This window comes from Aythya ferina (genome assembly GCF_964211825.1).
Source record: "Aythya ferina genome assembly, chromosome: 5".
Classification (NCBI taxonomy): domain Eukaryota; kingdom Metazoa; phylum Chordata; class Aves; order Anseriformes; family Anatidae; genus Aythya; species Aythya ferina.
The window spans coordinates 44548584-44573096 of record NC_140301.1 but is presented as its reverse complement, the minus strand read 5'-3'; the positions used below and the strand labels follow the sequence as shown (position 1 = coordinate 44573096).

The 24513-nt window shown below is 38.9% G+C and overlaps 1 protein-coding gene across 11 annotated transcripts in view; it reads left to right on the top strand.

Annotated features, from left to right (window-relative positions):
- The window catches only part of NAP1L4 (nucleosome assembly protein 1 like 4), a 31880-nt gene extending 9991 nt beyond the window's left edge, over positions 1–21889 (top strand). For 5 of the 11 annotated variants that reach the window (XM_084520633.1, XM_084520632.1, XM_084520636.1 and 2 more), the window contains 8 exons: positions 679–750; positions 4318–4457; positions 6009–6154; positions 7667–7689; positions 8295–8414; positions 8711–8740; positions 13778–13834; positions 20614–21889. In XM_084520633.1, the coding sequence (XP_084376759.1) occupies positions 679–750; positions 4318–4457; positions 6009–6154; positions 7667–7689; positions 8295–8414; positions 8711–8740; positions 13778–13834; positions 20614–20652 (627 nt within the window). In that variant the 3' untranslated portion in view covers positions 20653–21889. Of the gene's footprint in view, positions 1–678; positions 751–4317; positions 4458–6008; positions 6155–7666; positions 7690–8294; positions 8415–8710; positions 8741–13756; positions 13835–13980; positions 14034–14980; positions 15019–20613 lie in introns of all 11 variants that reach the window. The other 6 variants (XR_014693445.1, XR_014693446.1, XM_084520637.1 and 3 more) reach the window with 4 other exon arrangements.
- The last annotated feature ends 2624 nt before the right edge of the window (positions 21890–24513 follow it).

The window sequence follows — 24513 nt, the reverse complement described above, 5'->3', positions numbered from 1 at the left end:
GTCTTCAGAGGTCCCTTCCAACCCAAATCGTTCTATGATTCTGTTGTGACACCAAATCTTTGGGCCTTCATAATCCCTAACACTATTCCTGAAGGTGCTTGAAAAGCTAGTGATAAGCAGAACAGCTGACCAAAACTGCTGAACAGGATGCAGGTTTTCTTAGAAATGATCTTGTAACAACCTCTGTAGATATTAAAATGCAAATTCACAGCTCACAACAGCTGTTCCTCTATAATTAACTTAGTCTGTTTTTTTCAAGGGTACTATATGTGTACCTATGGATAGGTTGAGTTCATGTTAAGTATCCTGTGTAGTTCTCAGTTGTAGTAATTGCTTGTAATGATATTAAAGAATAAATTTCTGAAGTCTGTCTTTTTGTAAAGCTCATCACTAATAAATATCCTGAATTAAGCTTTTATTCTCAGTAACATTCATGAAGCCTAGTAGGGTAACAATATTTACTGAAGACAAGGCTTGGTGATTGAGAGTTGGGAGTTTGACATGGTATTTGCAACAAGGATTAAGAAATTTGGTTCCAAATCTGAACTTTAGCTGCAGTCTTTAAATAACTGCAAGGATTAGTTTGTTCTTAAGAACAGGTTGAACAAGCAAACTAGATGGAAGTTTTGGTCTTCTAAATATTGCCTGCACCATAAGAAATTGCTTTTTCCTTTTTAGGAATATGATGAACCAATCTTAAAACATCTGCAGGATATTAAAGTTAAATTCTCTGAACCTGGACAGCCTATGGTGAGTTTTCCCTAGTTGTTGTTCATGAAGGTTGTAGTAATGATGGGAGCAAGAGTTCAAACTTCTAATTCCATCCTGTTTGGCTAGAATATATAGGGGGATTCTCTCTGGGCTTATATCTTTATGCTGTGGCTTTTAATGTTCAGATTTCCTGACCCTTTGCTTTTTCACCCCACATCTTTAACGTAGTTTCTAGATTACAATTCTGATTCAGTTCTGGCCAGTTATTGCTTTAATTTTCTATTTCAAATTCCAAATAATCTGTTCTTTCTGTGAAAGTTACATGGCTGCTTTTGTTTTGCAAGTGAATTGTGGGTGCTGCTTCCCACATAGTGTGCTTCATCAAAAGAAGAGATGTGGCTACAATCTTAATCAAAAACAACGATAATGGATATGATGCCTATAGGAAAAATATTAGATGGTCTTTTGAAAGTGTACCCAATAAGTAATTTAAGTTTTGCCTTTTTTCAGAAACATTCATGTTCATGCAAATTCTTTGTAGTGTTCCTTTTGTAGATCCTGTGTTTGTCAAAACTAGATTGTTCTGTTGTACGTTTAATTCATGCAGACTATATTCCTTGGACTTCTTTTGAGGGGGAGGCAGGGAAATAACGGAATTTCAGCCTACATTTTCTTTCTTTAAACTTCATCCTTCTGTCTTTTTTTTCCCTGCAAGTTTTTTTTTTTTTGATGGTTTGTTTTATGGAGTTATAGTCATGTAACAGTCTAAAATGCAAGAGATGCTTCATTGATGCTTCATTACTAGAGCTTCTAGTAAAGATAAAAGGACTTTCTCAAAATACCTTTTAAAGGTTATTAACAACTGAAATGAAGTTTTTAGCCCTCATTGTCTTCTATTAGTACAAAAATCTTACGCCGATAATCAGCAAGGGGGGTAGTATGGACAGGAGAAATTGGGAGTTAAGTTCCTAAATAATGTTACAGCTGGAGGAGAAGATGTGAGTTTTATGAAGAAAATGTATAAGTACAAATTTAAGTACTGAAAAAAGTTATTTTTTTTAATCCTGAAACATAACTATTTGGTGGCATTCAGATAATTTGGGAATAATTGCTTTTGACTACAACATTTTTGTGTGTTCTCATTTGGCTTTGTTTTACAGCACCTTAAGTTGAAGACATCAGTGGATGTATCTTGTCTCGCACTGTTCGTAACCTCTTGACAGCATATTCCTGTGATTAGGTTCCATTCCAGTGCTACATGAAATCCAATAATGGAAGGCTGACAAATTATATGTCTCTTCTGTATTTGGAAACAAAAGGATGTATTCCTAACCACTTCAGTGAAACCTGTTTACCAATTATTTGTGAATGTTTGAAATTCTCTGGCAGTTATTGCAGCAGTGATGGCCTTGTAATGCAAAAAGTTCAAATCACTGGTGTGTAATGAAAACACTAATTCTGCTGGGGAATAAGTTTTGCAACTAAAATAAACATATAATAGTTAGGAATTTCCTGGTTTACCACTGATCGACTTCAGTTACTGTCCTTCAGAACTAGATTTACCTGGTTACAGTAATGGTGCTTCCAAAGTGCTTTTTGCTATAGCCTGTATATAAACTTATCTGCGTAAAGTTAAGCAATTCCTCTTCTTATTTGCTTTTATTTATAATCAATGAATAAACTTACATGTGCTTATATAAATGTAATTTATAAAATATCTATCAATTTGGACAGAGGGATCCCTTGCTAGCACATTCACACCTGGGTGATGAGTATGCATATGAGTTAAGTAGCTTGAAATAAGGACATTTATTTATTTGAACTTCATAAGAGTATCTTCTATACTATAAGAAAACTGTAGAAATTCATACTACATAGCTAATCTGATATCAAAAGCAAAGACCCTCAAGGCTACTGGAGAGGTTATTAAAGTTATTCAAATAGGCCTTGAAACTTTTGTCTCATAATTAGCAGATTTAAAAAGAAATACTGAAATGCTGTCTTTGCAGATAAGTTTGTATTGCAAGTGCTTGGGATGCTGCCTGCTAAGTAATGCCAGTGGTTACTTATCCTGGTGATGTTTTGTGGGATTATTTGGGTATGAGAGTGTTAGTCACTGGTGGTAGATAAAAGCTAAGTTTGACCCTTCCCCTAAGCAAGTGTGCTAGGGAGGGATTTGTCCTAGCTGAAGAATATCTCCAAACCATGCTGGCTGTTTTGAATTTCTTTTAAAATGGAAGTAAAGCTAAAATAGGCTATGGGAAGCCAACACAAGTGTTTCATCTCACAACTGGTTCCCAGTAGCCTCCTTTCCTTAATCTGTAAGCATGTGAGGTTTTGAAGGCTTCTGCTGCCCCCAAACCCATCTCTGTGGCACTTCTGTCCTTCTAAATTTCTATCGTGTGAAGAGATCCATGTGGTCAGAGAAAGCAGATGGTGAGAGAAAACTAAGGGGCCTCTGGGAGATGAGTGAGAGGTGTATGTCTTTGATGAACAGACTGCTGTCCCTGGAGATACTCCACATCGTAGACTTTCAAAGAGTACAAGAAGATCTTGGGTTATAAGAGACCATTTTCTGCCCTATGGCTGAAGAGTGCTGGGGAAGTAGATTCACGAGCTCTGCAACATGTGTTCTGTAAGGCTACTAAGGCTAGTCGTTCTTGAGCTTAGCTTGTCTGTTTTGCATGTGCATGAGATCTAGGTCTTATGGCATGTTGACAGGGTAGTAAATAAAATATTTTAAGTAATAGGGCATGCTGCGTCTATGCAGTAGTTCTGGTGATGCTGGAGCTTTTGACTTTCAACCCTTCTGTGCTGTTGGAGAACTGACCTGCCTAAGCGGACTTCCCCTCCTACCTCTGCTTCAAGTAATGAAAGCAGTGCTGCTGAAAAAAACACCTTTATGAACCTTTAGTTCATAGCTGATTGTGAGTGAGAAGTAGGCTTATATAGCTTTGTGTGATCAGTTTTTGAAAGCTTCAGAGATTGGAAAGCTGATGTGTTGTGTATGCAGTGGTTCTTCCTAGCTGGAGCTTTTTGTTCTCCACCTAAGTTGCTGAATTTCTGCTAACAACTTTCAGGTGCCACATGAGGAATGATCATGAATGTGATCAGAAACACCTGCTTCAGGCTGCAAGCAGTTAAAATGTGTAATCTTAGGCTTCAGTTTATGAAGTCAGGGTTCTTTTGCAGGACTTTATTATTAAATAAATATTCTGGTTCATGGTGGGCTATACTATTTAAATGCAGACTCCTGAATAATAAATTTAAAATGTTTGTTTCATGCTTGAAATATCATAGTATTGACTGCTCAGAGCCAGGGGTAGGTAGAGCAGAGCCCAATGGTGTTACTGTGAAGCCAAAGAGACTTTCAGAACAACAGCTGCATCATCCCTAGTCAAGGGATGAAGAAAAGGCTTCCACAGAACATGAAACAAAGACTTTTCTCAATTTCCTGATTCTGCTACAGTGAAAGATACGTTTACTGTCAAGTCATTCTTTTTTTTTCCTGTGTTCAGAGTTTGATTAATGGTGATTCTGCTGATTCACTATTTCAAAGATGATAAATCAGTGTTAACATAAAACTGTAATGGAACTTTCTTGTAGTCTTTCTCATTAGAGTTCCACTTTGGGCCCAATGACTACTTTTCTAATACAGTCCTGACAAAAACCTACAAGATGAAGTCGGAGCCAGACAAGACGGATCCCTTTTCATTTGAAGGACCTGAAATAGTTGATTGTGAGGGGTAAGGAAAACTTGAAATTCAAAAAACCTTTTGAAGTACTAGTTGATGTCTTCAAGATCCTGTTTCTTTTTTTCCTGACTGTGACGATAACTAGTGAAGATAAAGATGTTGCTGACTTAAACTGGGAGTGTATACAAGGATGGTGATCTTAGCCTCAGCATGCAGAAGTGTGTTTGTATGTGTGTGTGTATATATATATGTGTACACAAATAGGAGTGCATTTGTATTCCTGTGCCTTTCAAGTTAAAATAGATCAATGAGGTAACAAGCCTTTAACTTCCAGATAACAGGGTAAATTCATTTTAATTTATTTCACAGCCCCAATAGGCACTCTGATAGGTAGCTGTAAGCCTATTGAACTTGTGCCCATCTCAGCAATTTTTACTCCAGCAGTGCTTCAGAATCTGGCAGGCAGTGCTCATATGTGTGATCTGTTCTCTCAGCCCGGAATGTGTTGGCTGTGTATTTTGTTTCTGTTAGTCTTGGCTGTGCATCTCTGAATGTATTCAGAATGCAGCTTCCTTGTTTTTTTCCTTTTTTCCCTTTCTTCCTGTTTTTTTTTTTTTTTTAAATTTTTTTCCCTTTGTTGTATTTTTCCCCTCAAAAAACATAACACTGGGGAAATGACAAATATTTCTTGTGAAGGTATCCTGACAACCTCAGAATCTGGCATTTAATGCTGTGTGTTAGCTTTTTTGAATTGAATGTTTGATAGCATTGAGGCAAAACGTCATCTTGTATGTTTAGTGAAACTCACACTTAAGTGAGAGGTTAGTCCGTCTTGACGATAACTTCAGTTAAACAAAATGCTATGTATACTTTGACACCATGCTTGGCTCAGTTTTTTGTCCCCCCTCATATTAAGAGAACTGTGTTTACCACTTACTCTTTGCCATGTGCAGTTTGGGATAAAAGTGTAGGTGCATGGAGAATGCCTTAATTGAGGTAATGTGCCAGTTTGCACAGTAGCAGAAAGGATCCAAGAAGTTCATTATTTCCAGCTTGCTATATCTTACTGCCAAGTCAGTCTGAGCATTGTTCTTTGGAGAGCTAGTGTGCCTCTCCCTGGCCACTCTTTTTGGTGGGCTTTTCAGGGTAACTGGACACTGCCTTGGCCTGCAGTGAGGGCAAATTGTGTATTGTTTTCCACTGGCCTGGCTGTCAGAAGAATCATTCTTAACTGTTGGGGTGTTATGGATTAGTTTAATCACATCCTCAGTTACAAAACTCTAGTAATTGGGCCAAAGAGGTGTTAAGGCATGGGTGGGGTGGGGGCAGTGGTTATGCTGAGAAGATGACCTATTTAGGTTTTCTGTTAAGGAAAGTATTTGGTTATTTGGTATATCCAACATACACCTAGTACGTAGTCTCCAGCAGTATGATGCATCCGGAGTATCTTGTTAAGTAGATTAAGATGCCAGTGTGTGTGTAAAAGTAGCTTTAACTAGAAAACTGGAAACCATCTTTACTTTGTTTGTTGCTTCAGCACTCAATTCTTTATTTCTGTTGATGTGTTGCATTAAAATTCTGTTTCCCACGTGTTGTCTTTAGGTGTACTATTGATTGGAAGAAAGGAAAAAATGTTACAGTTAAAACAATCAAGAAAAAACAGAAACACAAGGGTCGAGGCACAGTTCGGACGATTACTAAACAAGTACCTAACGATTCTTTTTTTAACTTCTTCAACCCAATAAAGGGTAAGCTTGGAAACTGAGAATGTAGGATTCTTAAAATGCAGTGGCTTTTATATGTAAATACAGCTTAACTCTATAAACTCTATTTGCTGCATTGTATATTTAGACTTGTTACTGGAGGATGATGGCAAACTGCAGCCCATCAAAGCAGATCACTTTGGTTTGGGGTTATTCTGTAGAATTTGGCAATTAGGTGTGCTGTGTAAACAGGATTCCTTGTATGTGGAGTCTCCTGTAGAATCTCCTAAAGAAGTTGACTTGTTCTACCACAGGATGGCTCCATGCATCAATGTGAGATTTTTAATGTGAAGGACTCTTCCAGTTCTGGTCAAAGTTCCAGAATGTTGGTTTCGTTTAAACCTTTGTGTTGAGCATTAGAACTTTCTGCAGTTTGTTCTGTGATTCGTTAGTGATCCCTGATGCTCCATATACCTTCTTAATTTTCCTGGTTTATCTCATGCTAGCTGTGTACTTAAAGCAATTTAGGTGTATTCTGAAAAACATCATATATTTGATACATCTCCCATTGTACTCTTTTTTCAAATATAGATGAAAGAAGCTTTTTACTTTGGACTTTAGAGATGTACTAAACAAAACTGACATTAGGTCTTGATTTAATTGTAGGCTTTTATGCACCTTGTAATCATATTACAAATCCCTGTTTGCACAGGAATTAAACAAGTGATAAATAATTCCAAAGTTAATTTGTCTAGTACAAAAACGTCTTAACTTAAGCAGTTGTTAGTTTCTCTTATTGTGTTACACAGGGAATGTGTGTAGATGCTGTTTTGAGAAAGGGATAGTGACTAGTTTGCCTTGTGATGGTTTTATATTGTTTTTTTTTTATATGTAAAAGACAAATTCTAGAGGTTGCTGTTTAAGAAGTCTTAAGGCTATGACATATGCTGGCAGTTAATACTTGTATTGTCAACTTGAGAACAGTCAGGACCAAATCATAAACTTCACAGTAGGATGACAAAATCTATGGCACTTGATGAAAGTAGAGATTTTCTGTTTTTGTTTTATTTATTTTTTTAAAAAAAAGACACTTCCTTAATTCTGCTGAGCAGTTTTGTGACTGCATTCTGATTTAGTCTGTCGTAGATGCAGCTCTAGGCCTTTTCTCAAAATACTTTGTAAACTCCTGATGAAAGATAAATTTGGTAGCATCAGTGTTTGAAGAGAAGGGAGGAAGGGAGTAATTTTATTTTAGCAAAATAAAATTACTGCATTTACAGAACTAATGCAGAAGTAAGGTGTATTGCTCTATGAGGCTGCTACGTGGCAGCTTTGGTGCCTTTATCACAGCACACGTTCTTAGCAGGTACAGTTTCTATGGGTTTGATTTTAAGATGGATCTAAATTGACTTTAAAAGTTTGTTAGCTTTTGAAGTCTTTAATTATCCCAGTGCTTTCTGGTATGAGAAGGTCTTTATGTTTTTGTCATTTTTGTATAGTCTAGCCCACCTCGATATTCAAACTTTACTTGAATGTGCTGTCTTTTCTTTTTTGCAGTATCTGGTGATGGAGAGTCGTTGGTAAGTTTGTTTCTGAAATGGCACAACTGTTCTCTACTGTTTTCTTCTTCACCATCTCTATGCTAACTATTCAGATTCTTTAATAATTGTGCATATCTTAGTTATTTTTGCTGTTGCTGGAGTTGAACTTTACCTTGATAAACTGAAAGATACTGTTGACTTCTCTAAATCCTGTGATCTTTTGCTGTTGCATGTCTTGATAAGATACATCTGTAACTGTCACTGTTGGGAAAAGGTCATAACTTTTTCTAGTCACGCAACTGGTAACCAGCTCTTCGCGAAAGTCTGAAACAGTCTGAACAATTCTGCTATGAAAGGTGTCAGGGCCAGCAAAGTCAATGTGAGCTTTATTTTTAATAGAATGCATTTTTTAGCAGGCCAGTAGCCTGTACGTAGATGGTAGAAAATTCTTTAAATGGCAGTTTTGCAAATCTGGATTTAGCCTTGCAATATTTCTTTTATTGCTACAAAATTAAGTGCAGGTCACCAGAACGGTTGATGGTGTGTTTCTCAAACCTGTAACTTTTTTATTTTTCAATTAAAAAAAGAAAGTGGTGTGCTACAGAGGAGTGAATGAAATTATTTCAAACTGATTTGCTTTACAGGATGAAGATTCTGAGTTTACTTTAGCAGCAGATTTTGAAATTGGTCACTTCTTCCGTGAAAGGATAGTCCCTCGTGCTGTGCTTTATTTCACTGGGGAGGCTATAGAGGATGATGATAATGTATGTATGCCCATCAGCATTTTGTTTATTAGTCACCATATATCTAGAAGCTGTCCCTCTTACTTTTCTGATTAGACTAGTATGTATTATTAATTATGTGAGAATAACAAAATCTGAAGAGATTCCTATTACTTGGGAATAGGAAATAACCATTCAATTTATTGTGAGCTGCTAATGTTCCCTTCTAGAAGGGGCTTAGTTTGCAGTACTGTGTTTCAGTGTGCCAGAACTGTAACTGCAGAGATTTTATGCGAATATTAGCAGAGTTGATAAAACTTCTTGGTCTTGCTTTTCAGTTTGAAGAAGGTGAAGAAGGTGAAGAGGAGGTGAGATGCATACTACATCTTTTATAGATAACTAATTACCTACTGTATTCCAGTCCTGAAATTGTATATGGTACTTCTTTCCAAAAGAGTTCAGCATTTCTAAGTTGTAAAATTTGTTTGTTACTTGTCTTCAGAAAAAAGTTACTTCCTGTAAGAGCACTTAACCTAGGGTTCTCCTAGAATTTTGGGAGCTATTTTCTGTCACAAGTCAAAAGCAGAAGCTTTTTTTTTTTTTTTTTTGAGTGCTAAGACCCTTTGTTTTTTTCTAATACCTATTACTTAGGTGGCAATGAAATTTGGTTTTCACTTTTTAGTTGTCGTGTGTCTTAAGACTGGTTACTGCCAAATACCAAGTTCAAAAAAAGGAGAGGGAGCAACTGCTAGGGTTAAAGGTTCAATTTAGAGTGAAAGTTCTAGTATGCCAAGAGCTCTGGTCCGTTTACTGCAGTGTTGTATGAATACAAGCATACCATGAAAGGCTTTGCACAAAACCACTAAATGATACCACACTTGAATAAACTAATATCCTTGACAGGCAATTATACTTTTATTTTACTATGTTTGCTGTGGTGTTCTTGCTGATTGGTTAAAGGTACATACCTGACTGTCATCAACCTCACCAGAGTAGAGTGCATTAGAAGTTACTGAGCTGGTGGTCTGATAAGAGCTGGCAGCTTTCAGACTGCAGTTGCTTTTATCTTTGCAAGTTGTAATGCAGACTTTTGGGCCTAGGCTATTGAGGACTAAACATTTATATTTTTAAGCTGAATAGTGATAGAAATGTACATATATTTTTAATCTGTACGCAGTGCCAGATGTTACTACTTGGATATAGATGTGGTGTTTAGCTGCCTAGCACGGTAAAACCACCACCATCCTCTGCTACCAACCTCCACCCCTTATTCCATAGCATGTGTCACTCTCAGATCCCCCATACTTTAGCATATAAGTATTCTCATCACCATTATTCCTTGTCCTTTAACAGATTAATAGGCAGGTATATCTTCTCATTCTATTGGTCTTTCTTGGAAAATGTTCATAAGAACTGTTGACAATTTGGTCTTCATCTGCCTAAGTGGTCACTTAGGGCAGGCGGAGTTGGATGTCTGGATGCCCACACCAGCTGAGCTCAAGTCCTTATTGCACTGCCCAGTTCCTTGCAAAGTTGACCTGTCATTGATCCTGCAATGTCTTCCTACAACATATAACTTAGGTTACATATTCGTTTTCTCTCAAGGTTAAATCTTTTTGAGTCACGCACTTGATATCCCCATTCTTTTGCATGACCACCAGGTATACCCTGGTCCTTGGGCGAAGACAGTCTCATCAGTGGGTTTGCCTTTTCCCAAGGCAGGAGCAACCCACACTGCCTTCCCCATCCACTTTCCTGCATGCACTATGGGGACTTTAGCTCCTTTCACCGTGTGTAGGGGTTTTGTTTCAACAAGACCAGCACGGCTGTCAGACCCCTTATTGTTAATTAGCCAAGTGGCTTCTGGTAGATTTATGTCCCATTGTTTGCATGTCCCAGCACCCAATACTTGTAACATAGTCTTTAACAGTCCATTATACCTCTCAACCTTCCCAGAGGCTTGTGGGTGATACACCCACTCAATACCATGCCTCTTGGCCCAGGAGGTGACAAGATTGACAATGGGAGTCATTTCCGAAACAGACCCAATTCTCTCTGGTGTACCATGATGCCACAGCACTTGCTTTTCTAGGCCCAAGATAGTGTTTCAGGCTGTGGCATGGTTTACAGGGTATGTTCCGAGCCACCCAGTAGTTGCTTTTACCATCGTGAGTATGTACTGTTTGCCTTGGCAGGTTTGTGGGAGTGGTCCAATATAGTCAATTTGCCAGGCCTCAGCATATTGAAACCCTATCCACCTCCCCTGTTCCAGGGAGATTTTACCTTCATGGCTTTCTTGATTGCAGCACAGGTCTCATGCTCATGGGTAACCTGTGTGATGGCCTCAATGGTCAGGTCCACCCCTCGATCATGAGCCCATTTGTATGTGGCATCTCTCCCCAGATGTCCTGATGTTTCATGGGCCTATCGAGATACAAACAGCTCATCCTTCCGTTCCCAGTCTAGATCCACCTGAGCCACTTCAGTTTTTGAAGCTTGATCCGCTAATTTGTTGTTCTGATGTTCTTCCGACTCTTGGGCATGTGGGCATCTACATGACTTACTTTTACATCCAGGTTTTCTACCTGGGCAGCAATATCTTGCCACAGGGTAGCAGCCCAGATAGCTTTACCTCTGCACTGCCAGTTGCTCTGTTTCCATTGCTGCAGCCACCATCCATGAGTCAGTGTAGAGATACAGTACTGGCCATTTTTCTCTTTTTTGGCAATCTAGGGCTAGTTGTATGGTTTTTACTTCTGCATACTGACTTGACTCGCCTTTCCCTTCCGTGGCCTCCACAACTCATCGTGTGGGACTCCACACAGCAGCTTTCCATTTCCGATGGCTCCCTACCACGCAGCAGGATCTGTCAGTAAACAATACATACTGCTTTTTGTCTTCTGGCAACTCATGATATGGCAGAGCCTCTTCAGCACGGGTTACCCCTTCTGTCGGCACTCCTAAATCTGTCTTCTGGCTAGTCCATGATCTCTTCCAGGATTCCTGGGCAATTAGGTTTTCCCATTTGAGCCCGCTGTGTAATTAACACTATGCACTTACTCCATGTAGCATCAGTCGCATGGTGTGTAGTGGGAATTTTCCCTTTGAACGTCCAAGGTAATACAGGTAGCTGTGGGGCCAAGAGGAGCTGTGCTTCTGTACCCACAACTTCTGAAGCAGCTTGAACACCCTCATATGCTGATAGGGATCGAGTGGTTTCTGATTCCTTTATGATTTCCATCTCTTCTTCCTGCTGTTTTTGTGATGACTCTGCTTTAGAGGTGCCTGCCTTTTCCCTTTCTCCCTCCTTCTTAGGAGAGGCTTCTTCCCTTACTAAACGAGCTGATTTCCATTGTTTAGACTTGACTATGGGGGTGACTGATACCATATCGGTTGGTCCTCTGGGTCAGCCACAGCATGTGTTATCTGGTCATCGGACTCAGACTTTCTCCCTCTCTTCAGGGTGCTGGATGATGTTAAACAGTGTTTGATAGGAGCAAGCCAGGACCCAGCACAATGCTGCAAGCTGTCATTCTCTGGCATTATCAGGGTCAGGACATACAACTCAAACATTCTATCAGGTTTTTAGGATTTTGCACTTGTTCAGGGGGTGAAGCTCAAAACTATTGGAGGAGACACCTGTGACAGGTACCTGCCTATATCCTCCCACACGCCTTGCCACCTGTCATAAGACTGTTTTGAGACAGATTCCTGGGTAAGCTTTCTAAACAATCGACTAAGAGAGAAGAGGAAACCAGTTATTCAGAATTAGAAATAGCAATATATGGGTTACATATGGATACTCAAAATACTCAAATTGTTGTAATTAGCCCACTGTGAAAGAAGGAGGAGGTACCTATTCCTGATATTATTCATAAACTGACATCCAGATGAGGAAAGGAAGGCAATGTAGTTCTGAATATTCTATAAAAGGTAGTTTCCATGAGACCCAAATGATAACAGTGCAGAGCCTGAATGCCAGATGAAACTGAAGGCCAGTGCTTGGCAGCACAGTGAAATAATAATAAATAAATAAATAAAATAATTAAAAAAAAATGAACACAGCTTGTAGCACATTCCTGGATCAGATGTAGAGGAGAAAGGAGAACATGACATGGATTGCATGATACATGATCAAACAAGCCAATATTAACAGGACACTGAATGTGGTGACTAGCAAGTGTGTTAGTTACAAGTGTTTTTAGTCAATTCTATTGTTATCTCAACCCTTTGAGCCCCACGTTGGGCACCAGAAAGGACTGTGGTGGTTTTACCATGCTAGGCAGCTAAACACCACAACTGTTCTCTCACTCTTCCTTCTCCTTAGCTGAGAAGGGGAAGAAGTAAAGTAAAGAATAGAAGTAAAGAAGAAGTAAAGTAAAGAATAGAAGTAAAGAAAAGAGATAAGGATAATTTAATTAAAGGGAAAACAATTATAATTATTAAGGAAAGATTATTATTAACTATACAATTGAACTAAAGAGGAAGAAAAAGGGAAAGTGGGAAAGGGGAAAAAAAATAAAGGTTATGTGGAAGTGCAGAGGAAAGAAATTACTCTCTACTTCCCACAAATAAGTGATGCTTGACCACGTCCTAGAAGCAGGGCCTCAACGCACATAGCCGGTGTTTGGGAGGAGGACCGATGTTTTCACACCAAGAAAATGTTTTCACCCCTCCCCTCTTTTTCCTGTTTCCACCTTTTATTGCTGAGTGTGACATCATATGGTATGGAATATCCCTTTGGCTGGTTTAGGTCAGCTGCCCTGGTGATGTTTCTTTTCTCTCTTTTTTGCTCACCCCCTAGGAGGATTAGAGGGAGTCCTGATGCTGTGCCAGCACTGCTCGGCAGCAGACAACACTGGTGTGATACCACTGCTGTTCTAGCTACAAGTGCAGAGCACAGCACTGTATGGGCTGCTGCAGGGAAAGTTAACATCCTAGCCAGACCCAGTGTAGTAGGCATGTGTACAACAGTGCAAAAATACTGCCAAATCCTGTAGAAGAATACCTCATCTGTCCCCAGTAGGCCAAATAAATAGAGAGGCTCTGGGAGAAGGTGAAAAAACAAAATTAGATGCTGCTTACCAGAACTGCGATGTTCCAAGTAATGCATTGGGTAGAACTTCAAAAATCACTAGCAGACTGCAGCAACTTATGTAGGAAGGTTTCCTTAAGTCATGCTGAATCTTGTAAATCTTGTGTTTTAAATCTTCTTTGAAAATTTTTGCTTTAAGATCTAGAAGATGCTGAATTCTTTTAATCAAGCCTAAGTAGTTTTAATGTTGACTGCTGAAACACTCTGGAATACAGTGGTAATACTTGCTATTTTGTTTTTTTCTCCATTGGAAAAAGTTGCACTTTTAACCTGTTTTAATTTCTGTTAGTTTATCTCTATTTTGTCATAGGAGTTGGAGGGGGAAGAGGAGGGAGAAGAGGAGGAAGATGCAGAGAGTGATGCTAAGGTAAGAATGTTAGTATGTTTATGTGTTGTACACACTATAACCCTGAGCAATGTAATTAAGATTATAGCAGTTTGAAAATATTAACTTTTTTTAAAAAAAAAAAAAAAAAGCCTACCTCTTGACTGCTGTGTTTTTGTCTTCCTCAGTACTCAAATTGCTCTTAAAAGAAAAAATTAAGTTTGGATAAATATAAATTAAGGTAATTTCTTAACTTTCTGTCTTTACCTCTTAGCAACACCTCTGTGTAATAAGTATATCTCTCTTCCTTTAGAAAGGTCTTATTTCAAATATTTTTCTGTAGTTGGACTTCAACTTGGAATTAGTCTGACAAGTCTCAACTAGTTTTCATTCATTTACTTTCTTTGTTAGAATTGTTCTTTTTGGTTGTTTTAATGGCTGCAGGTTGGACTCCACATGTCCGTGCTCAGCTAGGATTCAAGAAGTTAGTCCCCACCTTTTGACTTTTAAACTTTGCGTGACCTGTTTTAAAACTCAGCCTAAGGCCTAATGCTCCTTCTGATAGGTGTTTTTCAGTCCTTCAGTTACATTAAGGCTAATACTTGTATTTAGTGAAGCCAGGACAATGAAAACAAAGACTTGTACTTATTTAGTTCTTAAAACATCAACTTTTAATCTTTTCTAAAGGCACAGATGAAAAAGTGAAAGGTATGCAAAACTACTTGATCTGTGGATGAAAGTCTTACAGCAGCTTAACATGTCACTTTTCTGACTTACGTAGTTAATATACATCGTATTGCTAGTACATGTTTTTTGTCTCCATATCAAGATTTGAGCTTACTTTTCTTTATTGAGAACTGCTGTAAAGGAAGTCTGTCTTCAGGAAAGATGGATCAAACAGGATTCATATGGCAGAAACGAATGTTCTTACTCTGTTCTGAAGGATCAAAATGCAGTAGTGTACCTGTAATGGGAAAAGGTGGGACAGCAGAGAAACGAAATGTTAGTTCTGAGTCAAAGTACGTTCATGTTAAGTAAGATCCTTTTAATGGCAGAAGTGTGAAATCTGTTATTCTTTAGAAAGAACTTCTAGTACCTTGGAAGGTTATAGCTATTGCCTCCTGTATTATTTTGTACATTTCACTTTTCATTCATGCTGACAGTTCCTTTCAATTTTTTCCCATTTAGGTGTAATTTAAGTCTGTTTATCATTCATACATTTCTAGGTAAGGTGGAATTCCATTCATACCTAACTTCCAAGAAGTCCCATTGTAGCCATGTAATGTAGTTTGTTTGCTAGTCTTTTGGTTTTTGTTTTCCTTGTATGGGGAAAAGAAAATGGGGAATGGGAACTTCAGGGTTTAGGTTTTATTAGGAGCTCAGAAAAACAAAAAGAAATGCATACAGAGATGAATGCCTTTAAATCATATGTTGAAAGTAGATTTTTCAGAATGACCTCTTTGCCTTCCTGGCACAACTTCTGCTTTGCTTTTGTAGCAGTCAAGCTATTTTCTGTACACATGATAAAAGATACTGAGACTTGTCAGACTTCATTTTTCCTTGTTTGTGATTTGATGTTGCACCTCTGTACTGTTTCTAGCATACTTGCAAATTCCTAAATATCTCCTCTGCTCTCCTTGAGAACTCTTGTAAGTCATTGACTTACTTGCTGTGTCCTTTCCAACATTCTTAACTTACACTGCCTGACAAGTTCAGTCAGTCATTCTGAAGAGGCATTTTCTTTAGCACTCATGCTTCTGAGTAGGTTTTGTTCTCCTCAGTTTTCTCCTTTTATTTAAAAGGAAGGAAAGTCCTTCTGTTGTGTACTATCTCTCACCTTTCTTCCCATGCTTCACAGAGAACACTGTCTGCAACAGGCTCCATGCTTCTTTTTCTGTATTCTAGGCTTCTGTGTTTTTTGTTACTTATGTGAAGCTATATTCTAATTCTTTTCCTCCCCTCATAAGTATTTTGTCTCTGTTCAATTCACTTAAGCTGTATTTATTTCCAATCTGATGTGCTTTGAAAAACCAACCAGCCTGTCTCAGCATACTTGCACTGTTTATTCACTTGCTGTAGTAGAACATTCATTTGTCATGACAGCTTATATGTCATGCTGCTGCAGTCTTACACAACTGTCTTCCCTTACTACAGTTAAAAATCGTTAGCCAGTCTTCAATTTTTCAAGTAAACTTGGAATTTTGGTTTTGCCTTTTAAGGGTCATGCCCCCTAATCCCATCTTCCATTGCTACCTCTGTTCACTGGATTTGTCTCTCCCCATCCCCTGCCCTTCTTTGCCTTTCAGTTCCCCCTTCCTTTTTGTTACATCTAGAATAGTTTCCCTTCCACGTACACAAAAATAATGGTCCTTTACCCTGTTTTTGTTTCATATCCAATTTTTGCCTTTTCAGTCACTTCCATGCTACCTCCTCCTCTGTTGTTGTACTTCATTTGCTTGATAAATGTCAACACTTTTCTTTTTGCTTTGTCACCTCTTCCTCCTTCCTCCCTCGTGCTCCTGACAGATTTAAGTACATTTGAGTTGTTCAGTTAGAACCAGGTCAGTATCATTATACAAAGAACATAATGCTGTGCTATGTATAAGTTGTGGCTTTGGAAGACTGAGCAGTCATATGATTGAAAGTAGCTTCAGAAGATGTCAAGATAAAGTAGCTTATTTTGACAAGTATATTTTTCTGTGCTTGCATGCCCTGTTGTTTAACTGCCTTTTTCATATTACTGGTATTATGCTTGAATAGAGAATTAGTTGACTGGGTAATACACAACACCGGTTTGAATTATGAGCTAAAAATCCAGTGTTAGAGAGTACTCCTGCTTCAGGGTGCTTAGTATGTCTTTTAAGTAACAGTGGCTGAAGGGCTTGTTAGCAGAGAATTAATTTTTGGAACCTTTTGTAGGGTTTTCTCTGTTTGTGGAGGAAGCAGTTCAGACCTTGTGCTTGCTTAGCTCCAGTTAGGTGTGAATTTATTTCCCGCATCTCTCTGATATCCTTACTTTTTTTTTCTCAAGAACGTATGTTAGAAAAGGAACAAAGATAAGCTTTATCTCTATGACACCTAACTGGAGATTATTTCATGCTAAAAACTTATGAAATATTGAAAGGCTTTCTTCCTTGTGTGCTGGAAAGGCATTGGCTTTAGTGCCTACTGACTGCATTGATCCCACTGTTGTTGGCAGCCAAGTGTGTTTGGGAATCAGATCTCGATGGGCTGCTTGTGCCTGCACAGCTGCTTTAGCAGATGGAATGCTTGTGTAACAGAAGCTTCCCAAAGTGATCTGTAGAAGTAAGGAGGTGAATGCTTGATTGTTCTCTTATTCAGCTAGGAATATATCCTGCCTAATCTGTTTAAACACTGAAGGTTAAAAGGAATTCAGTGTCTCTTTTTTTAATAATAACTTTACGCAAAAAAAAAAAAATCTGGCTTGAAAGGATTAAATTACCAACGTAAATGGCACAGGTACTTTGGATGTATGCCCCCATTCTCTAGGACACCAAATTAATTGGATAGGTGGAAGGGAAGCAGTGGGCTGTATGTATGAAAGCTATGGAAGCAGTTTGTAGAGAGAGATTCATACTACTACAGATCTGCTTTTCTTCTCCCTTTTAGCCCTCTGATCCTGCAAATTTTAGCTGAAACTTCCTCATTACATTCAGTGCATGTCCTCTGTCCATAAGCAGTTGATACAGTTCAGCTGATCTGGTTGCTGATGTCTGAAGAAGTGGTCTGTATGTAAGCTAATTAGCTGAAGCTTCTTGCATTTATCTTCTGGGTAATGAAATCCCAGAAGAAAAATGTTGAGGTCTATTGTAACAGGAGTATTATTATTTGTTTGTTTCAAACAAGTGGTGCTATAAACAAGAAGCAGTGACACAAAAGCTTTACATATAGATACTTGCTAATGAAGGAGTTAAAAATTAATAAGCTTTAGAGTAAGTGGGAGTCTCATTTAGCTTGTGTATCTTGATTGGAACAGTTTCTCAAGCTGGAATCAAGGCCCCAGAGCAGTTTAAACCACCGCTTGCACAGCCTAAGTAAATGTTCTGAAATAATTGCCTTAAAGACATTAAAGTAAAACGTTCTGTCACAGTTCATGTGAATTTAAGTCATTGCTCAGTACTTGTCTTGAAGAAATTCTCTATACAACAAGAATTCTTGTTTGGCTCTGTAGTGATGGTGGTGAATCTCAGCTTACTTGTTTACTGATTTATTATAAAATGAGATAAAATTCCTTATCTTTGCTGGTTCTAGTCTTTCCTTTTTTGGTCTTTGTTGCCTTGCTGAGACACTTCACCAACATTTTCAAGATACTTTTGAGAGTTAATTTAGGAAAACGTAGTGTGAGTGGAAATCTTGCTACTGTGGAGGAAATAGCAGCTTTGAACAGACCCTGCTCTAAACGGATTTTGGTAGTGGTTGTCTGTGCAAATGTCACCAGCAATCAGGGCAGCATGGGAAGAGCAAGCTCAAACTAACAGCCATGCCTGAGGGAGTATGGATGTAGTATCTCAATCACACTTACAACCTAGGGTCTGGATCTTTCAGGAGCAGTTACAGGCCAAAAATTAAATTTCAGCTTTCACGTGCCTGATGCAGAAGCGGTAACTTTTGAAGAAAAGGGTAGTCATCAACCTGTGCTGTTGCATCTCACTGTCTAATCCTGAGACGTGAGGCTGACAGGTAAATGCAGGCAACGTGGAACTCATGCTGGCCAGCTTGGTGGGAGTAGTGCTGTGCTACTGCAGTAGGGGAAGCAAAATGATTATGTTGGAAACTGGATCTGAGATACTTTGTTATTTATGCCCAGTTTAAACAGTTGATATGTATTGTCAAGAGAGATATGCCCTGAACTGTAAGTCAAAAGTAGTATAAAATACTGGCATTGTTTTCTCTAAAGTTTCCAACAACTGACTTGTATCTGACAGCCTCTTAAATTTTATATTTTTCTTTGTATGAGAGCTGTAGTCAACACTGAAAGATCCTTAAAAAGAAACTTTGTAGGTCCTGTGATGCAGGTTTTAATCGCAATAATTGCAATTTAAATGCTTACACAGAAATAAAGACAAGTATGAAGAAGAGATGAAACTTATTAGCAAAATTAGCAAATAGGGGTTTTGTTTGGCCATTAAAATTTGGCCAAAATGGTTGCAATGGTCAACCTGAATGAGTCTGATTTCCTATTAGAGGTGAATAGGAAGGAAGGGAGGGAGATTAAAAGCTTTTGAAGTAGTTTGTAAATAATTGGTTTGTTACTTGATTACAGCTCTTAGCCAGAGGGTGTGTGGGAGAGGGAGTGGTGCTGTGCACTATTCTATTGCCACATTCAAATACAAAGTAGCTGTTAGAAAAAGGCATTTCTGAAAATCTTATTGATTAAAAAAATGCTGGGTGTTTGTTAGCATGCAACAATTAGCAGTGGCAGTCAGATATTTTTGAGAAAGTATACTACCTTTGTGCAAACGTTTCTTCTTGAAAAGAAGGGTATTCATGCTGCATTTAGTGCTGGATCAGTGAAAATGAGTTCATGTTTCTGGGGAATTCAGGCAGATGAGAAAGTACGGAGTTGAAGTTAGCCAGATGCACCAGGGAGGAAAATCACAAAGGAGTTGAACATTTCTAGCATATCTGTGCAAAGGAGACAAAATTAGGCTGTAATCTAGACTTCCAGTGGGAACGATAGTGACCTCCAGCCCTATACAGTTTAGGTGGTGAAGGGAATAATTGTCTGGGTTTAAAAAATCTTCTTCAGGACAAACTTTCTGATAAAGTATCTTGGTTGCATCTCTTACTCTTCTTCTACAAGCACAGTGCTTAAGTTGTCTTAGCTTTTGGTCGCTTGATGCATGATGAACTCTTGCATGTCTGCTTCCTTTGCAACATTAAAAAGTTCCTCTTTAGGATGGTTACTCAGAAACATCTTATTTTGCAGTTGGTGGCATTCAAGGTGTCATATTTTAGTTTTATTTTTCTTTACTAGAATTCAGCAGGTTTCTGTGACTTAGATTTTGCTTATAATAAGCTATAATAAGAACAGTAAAGGGAGAAGCGAACAGGAAATACACTGAAGTAAATTCTTCTGCTTTCTAAGAACACTGCTTTACAACAGCAAAAACCAAGCAAGATGTACAATGTAAAACCTGAAGTTCTTAGCTGTTTGAGTTCTTGTTCTTTCCCAAATACACTTCCTTTTGCCAGAGGGGAAATAGTTTTACTCCCTAATGAAGGTGTTTCTGCTTTTGCATACTCAGATTAACATATGGACTTCTTGCCCAGTGTTAAACTGTTGAATAGTTGCATACTGGTGATGCAGAACCTAGACGAAATCAACACATTAATTACATTTTTATTGTCTTTGCAGAAGAAGCAAGTAAAAACTCAATTATGCTGCAAAAATAAGCAGCCTGACTTCATTGCCTTCATCCCTCCTCCAAGCTGGTGAGGAGGTGGCAGTTTATTGTTAGTTTAATATGAACTGAAAGTCAAACTGAGCCTTTGGATGGGGGAGTAGAAAATCACTTGCTTTCTGGTTTGTTTGAACCTCAGCCTACTGGATGGGGTTTAGAGAATGCAAATACAGATTAAAAAATAGTATGAGGTACCAAGCAGTTGGAAGGAATTAAAAAAGCACTACTGTTGAAGACTTTATGATATTACCTGAATTTATATGTAGCTTGCCTTATATGTTAATGCTCTCTAGCTAGCTTAAGACTGCATAGACAATTTATTTTATTCATTAAGTATTTTATTTATTGTATGCCATTTTGATTTTTAACTGTTTTTTTCTTTTTCCATTTAAACAGAAAGATTCCAGCCAACCTGCTGAATGCAAACAACAGTAATAAGGAAATACCACTTCAAAGTGATATTTGAACAACTTGTAACAAATATTTGGATACCTGGCCTGCAGTTCAGGATACTTCATCGCTGCAGCACAATCTTATTAACAATGCTTAAAATTAATTTGTTTTAAAATGCATGATTTTCACTAACTTTTCTTTTATTGCTTAACATGTACAGTGGCAACTTCAATGCATTTGGGAAATAAGAGGTTTAAATAAAGCACACTCTACAGCCGTTGGTACACTGTAGCTAAGTATGTCAGTAGGCCTTTAGAGCCTTTTGCCCTATGCATAGGGGAATAGTCCAGACTACCAAGCGAAGATTATCCATTTTCTTGTTAAAACCTTGAAAATTGTGGAATAGCAATGTGCTGAGAAGCTAAAGTAAATGGATTACCTGTATGGTAGCTGAAACGGATAGAGCAATATGAACTCTTTGCTAGTTCCCTCCCCCCTTTTTTTAATGTTTCTTGCAACCTACAAATTGAACTAGTGCTTGAGCAGCTTTAAATGTCATATTTATTATCTCAGTAAAACCAATTGAATTGAAGTAATTTTACTTCATTGAAGGGGGTGTCATATTTGAGACTTAGTTGTTCATCTTACTATTTATTTATTCATGTTTGTAAGTACTTTGACAGAATTAGTGCTTTTTAATAGTTTTTAATATACTTGAAAATATTCTTCCTGTTTTGCATAAAATATGGGTACTTGTACAACAAATGATTTGAATTGGTCTCAATGTAGTAGTCTAGACAGAAGAAACGAACTTTTATCAAAATGACAACTCTTCTGGATGAAGATCAAAATGTAAAGGCCAAACTTGCTGTCAATGGAAGTGGGTTGCAGCCAAAGAAAATTTCCAGTAGTCTTATTGCTTAGTGTCCAGCATGGAAGGACCTTTCACTATGAACACAGAAGTTTAACAAAATTCAGTTCAATAAATCTGAAGTTTTGGTGTCTTACTTGCAACACTGAAATTATTCCATTCCACAATTTTTCTTAAAGCTCTGAAGTCTTCAAAACTACCTTTTGTTGTTGTGCGGCACTTCAGGTACATGTTTCTAGTTTCAGCATCCATTGCCAACCTCTGGCAGCAGTTGAATAGCAGCTGTATCAACACTGTGACCAGGCATGTAGAGTGCTCCAGCCTTACCTTACACATTTGTAACTTAATACAGTGTTTTCAATTTGTACAGAATAGATAGAATATTCTATTAAAGTTGTGAAACATGAACGTTGGTGCCTGTCTGGTCCGTAATGCTTCCTAGGTTAAATGAAAGTCCCTTTGACATTCTGTAGTTAACTCTGAAGTCTGCAACAAGGGGCATGCCACCTCTTTGGCATAATACAGCTCTTAAACGTGCATGGGGCTGGCTTCCTTTGTTAAGAGACGAAGAAAAGTAGCCCTTGTGAAAACTGCATTAAAAAGAGTTTTTCAATGTAATTCAGAACAAACTAGCTTGATTTGCAAGCAAAGTTTCCTCAGCTTCTAAGCATCTGTATTGTCGTGGGCTTAAGGGGCACCAACATCACTAAAGATTTCATGCAGTTACCTACTTCAGTCACAGAGAAGGTGCTGGGGGTGTGAATTGGTTTAGGGCATATTGAGATACTCATACATCCATACTTTATAGTCAGAAAATGCAGTTCTTAATGCTCAATTAAGGTAGGGATGAGGGGAGGAGGAGGGGGGTGTGGATAGGTTTTGGGTACTGAAGGAAAAAAAAAATGCAGCCAGTCACTGAACTGTGGTGATTAACAGACTCAGGAGGAGTTGCGGTAAGGGATGTGCATGTAATATTCACAGGCAAGGGTGGTCCTAAAAATTTGTGCTAGTGACAATAACTTGGGATGTAGAGGAGAAAAATCTACAGTATGCACTTCTGCTGGTGTAGATGTATGGTTGACAAGGGTGGGAAAAACTATAGAGCTTGCCTGCATGCTAACCGGCTGATACCAGTGCTGGTGATGCTAGGCACATTAGGTAGAGGTATTTGACCAGTCTTTTATATCAAAAGAAAGTGAATGATATGCTTCCACTGTCATAAAGAAATACTTTCCACCACATGGTTAAATAGGAGTGCTACTACCTGGAGATAAACATCTGCACATTAGCACACTGAAGTAATTTATGTGCATGAATCCTTAAAGGCTAACTTTAATTTCAAGAAAACGGGAAATTCCAGAACATGGAGAGTGAATGTGCCAGCATTCAGGAGGAGCAAATGAGCTGAGTGGGTAATGAAGCTGACGAGCAAGATGTTCATCCTCAGGAAAGCAGTGGGAAAGCTGAGCCGGGCTTCGTTAGAAGCAGAGTTAATGCCAGGCGACGCAGTCTAACAGAGCGCAGATCTTGTCAAAACCTAGCCTTGCCCTTACCATTACAGATCTAGCTGATAATGGCAAAGATGAGTAGCTTAGTAAATTCTCCTTTGGCTTCAGATGGTTATTTATAGTCATAAACTACAGCAGAAAAGGAAAAAAGGCTCAGTCCTGGTGGTTTCTGAAGACTCTGCCTCAAGTCAAATGAATTGCAAAATTCCCTCTTTAGAGGGACGTTTTAAAAATGGTGAGCTGTGATACCAAAACAAAGCAAAAGTCTACATCAATATATGCCTGATTACCTTCACAGCAACTCCCTAAAGGAAACTTCGGTTCTGTCTGTGAGAACACACCAGTTTGATGCAGTCTTCGTTTCACTGGCTTCTGACCTGAGGGTGAGAAAAAAAAAAAAAAAAAAAAAAAAAAAGGCTCCATTTCTGGGTCTGCAGGTTGAAGCAGCTGGAAGCAGTCCAAGTAAGATTCATTTGGGAAGCAGTGCGGTAACAGCACCTCGGGTCTCTAGGAAGAAGGCCTGGAGGGCCCCACAGCTGGCAGTGGGGGGCTGCGGGTTGTCAGGGGCCCGTGACACAGGACTGGGGGCTCCCCGGGACCCCTGTGGGAGGTGTTTGGGATGTCTGTGGGCACTGTCAGCGAGTTCAGCTGTCTGGGTTTGGCTACCACCTGGTTAGGATTTGAGGCAGCTGGAAGAGTTAAAATAGGTTTTGCAAGTTTCCACTCTCCTGAAACAAGCTTTGCCTGTTTTAAAATAAAGGAGGCTTAATAAATTCATTCTCAGGGAAATGCTGCCTTGACGGCAGTTCCTCAAGCCAACAAGGTCTCCTGAAGGAAGCCAGTTCAGCACAGCCAAGTCCTGAGGAGGCCTGAGCCAGAGAAGAGCGTGTAAGAAGAGGTCAGACTGGTTACGGCACAAGGAAATCGCTTGTTCTTTGCGAATTTGGTGATTCAGAAGGCAAGCTTGAGATGTAAGACATGCTCTGGCTGCCTAAAGTCACACTGAGTAAGCACATAACCTTATGAACTCGTGCTTGAGATTTGCACTTTTTTCTGAAGCATCTTAGCCTGATCCCTTTTGGAAATAATTACAGCTCAGCTAGAAAACAAGCAGCCTTTCTAGCTGAGCCCATAGGCACAAGCCGTGGTTTAGGCAGGCTAGAGGAGAGGTTGGCTTCTCCCATGTGATGTTCTCCAAAGTCTTGGAGTCACTGAACTTCACCCGGTTCTGTGGGTCCTAGTGGCCACCAAGAGGCTGCAGTCAGCTTTTGGAGACCATGGAGATCGCCTCTTGCAAAGCATTTCTCAGCAAGCTTTCTGTAATATGTAATAAATAACTAAATTAATAATAAATAAAAGTGCTGCGTTCATGCTTCTTCACTGTCTGCCTCTTACTGGGGGGAGGTGATTTTGTGCCCAGCTGTCACCATACCGTGACCTGTGTGCAGGAGAGCCGCCTTCCCCAGGCAGGTCATGGCCATACCGCTAACAGCAGGCAGGACTTTTTCCATGCGTTCACACTGC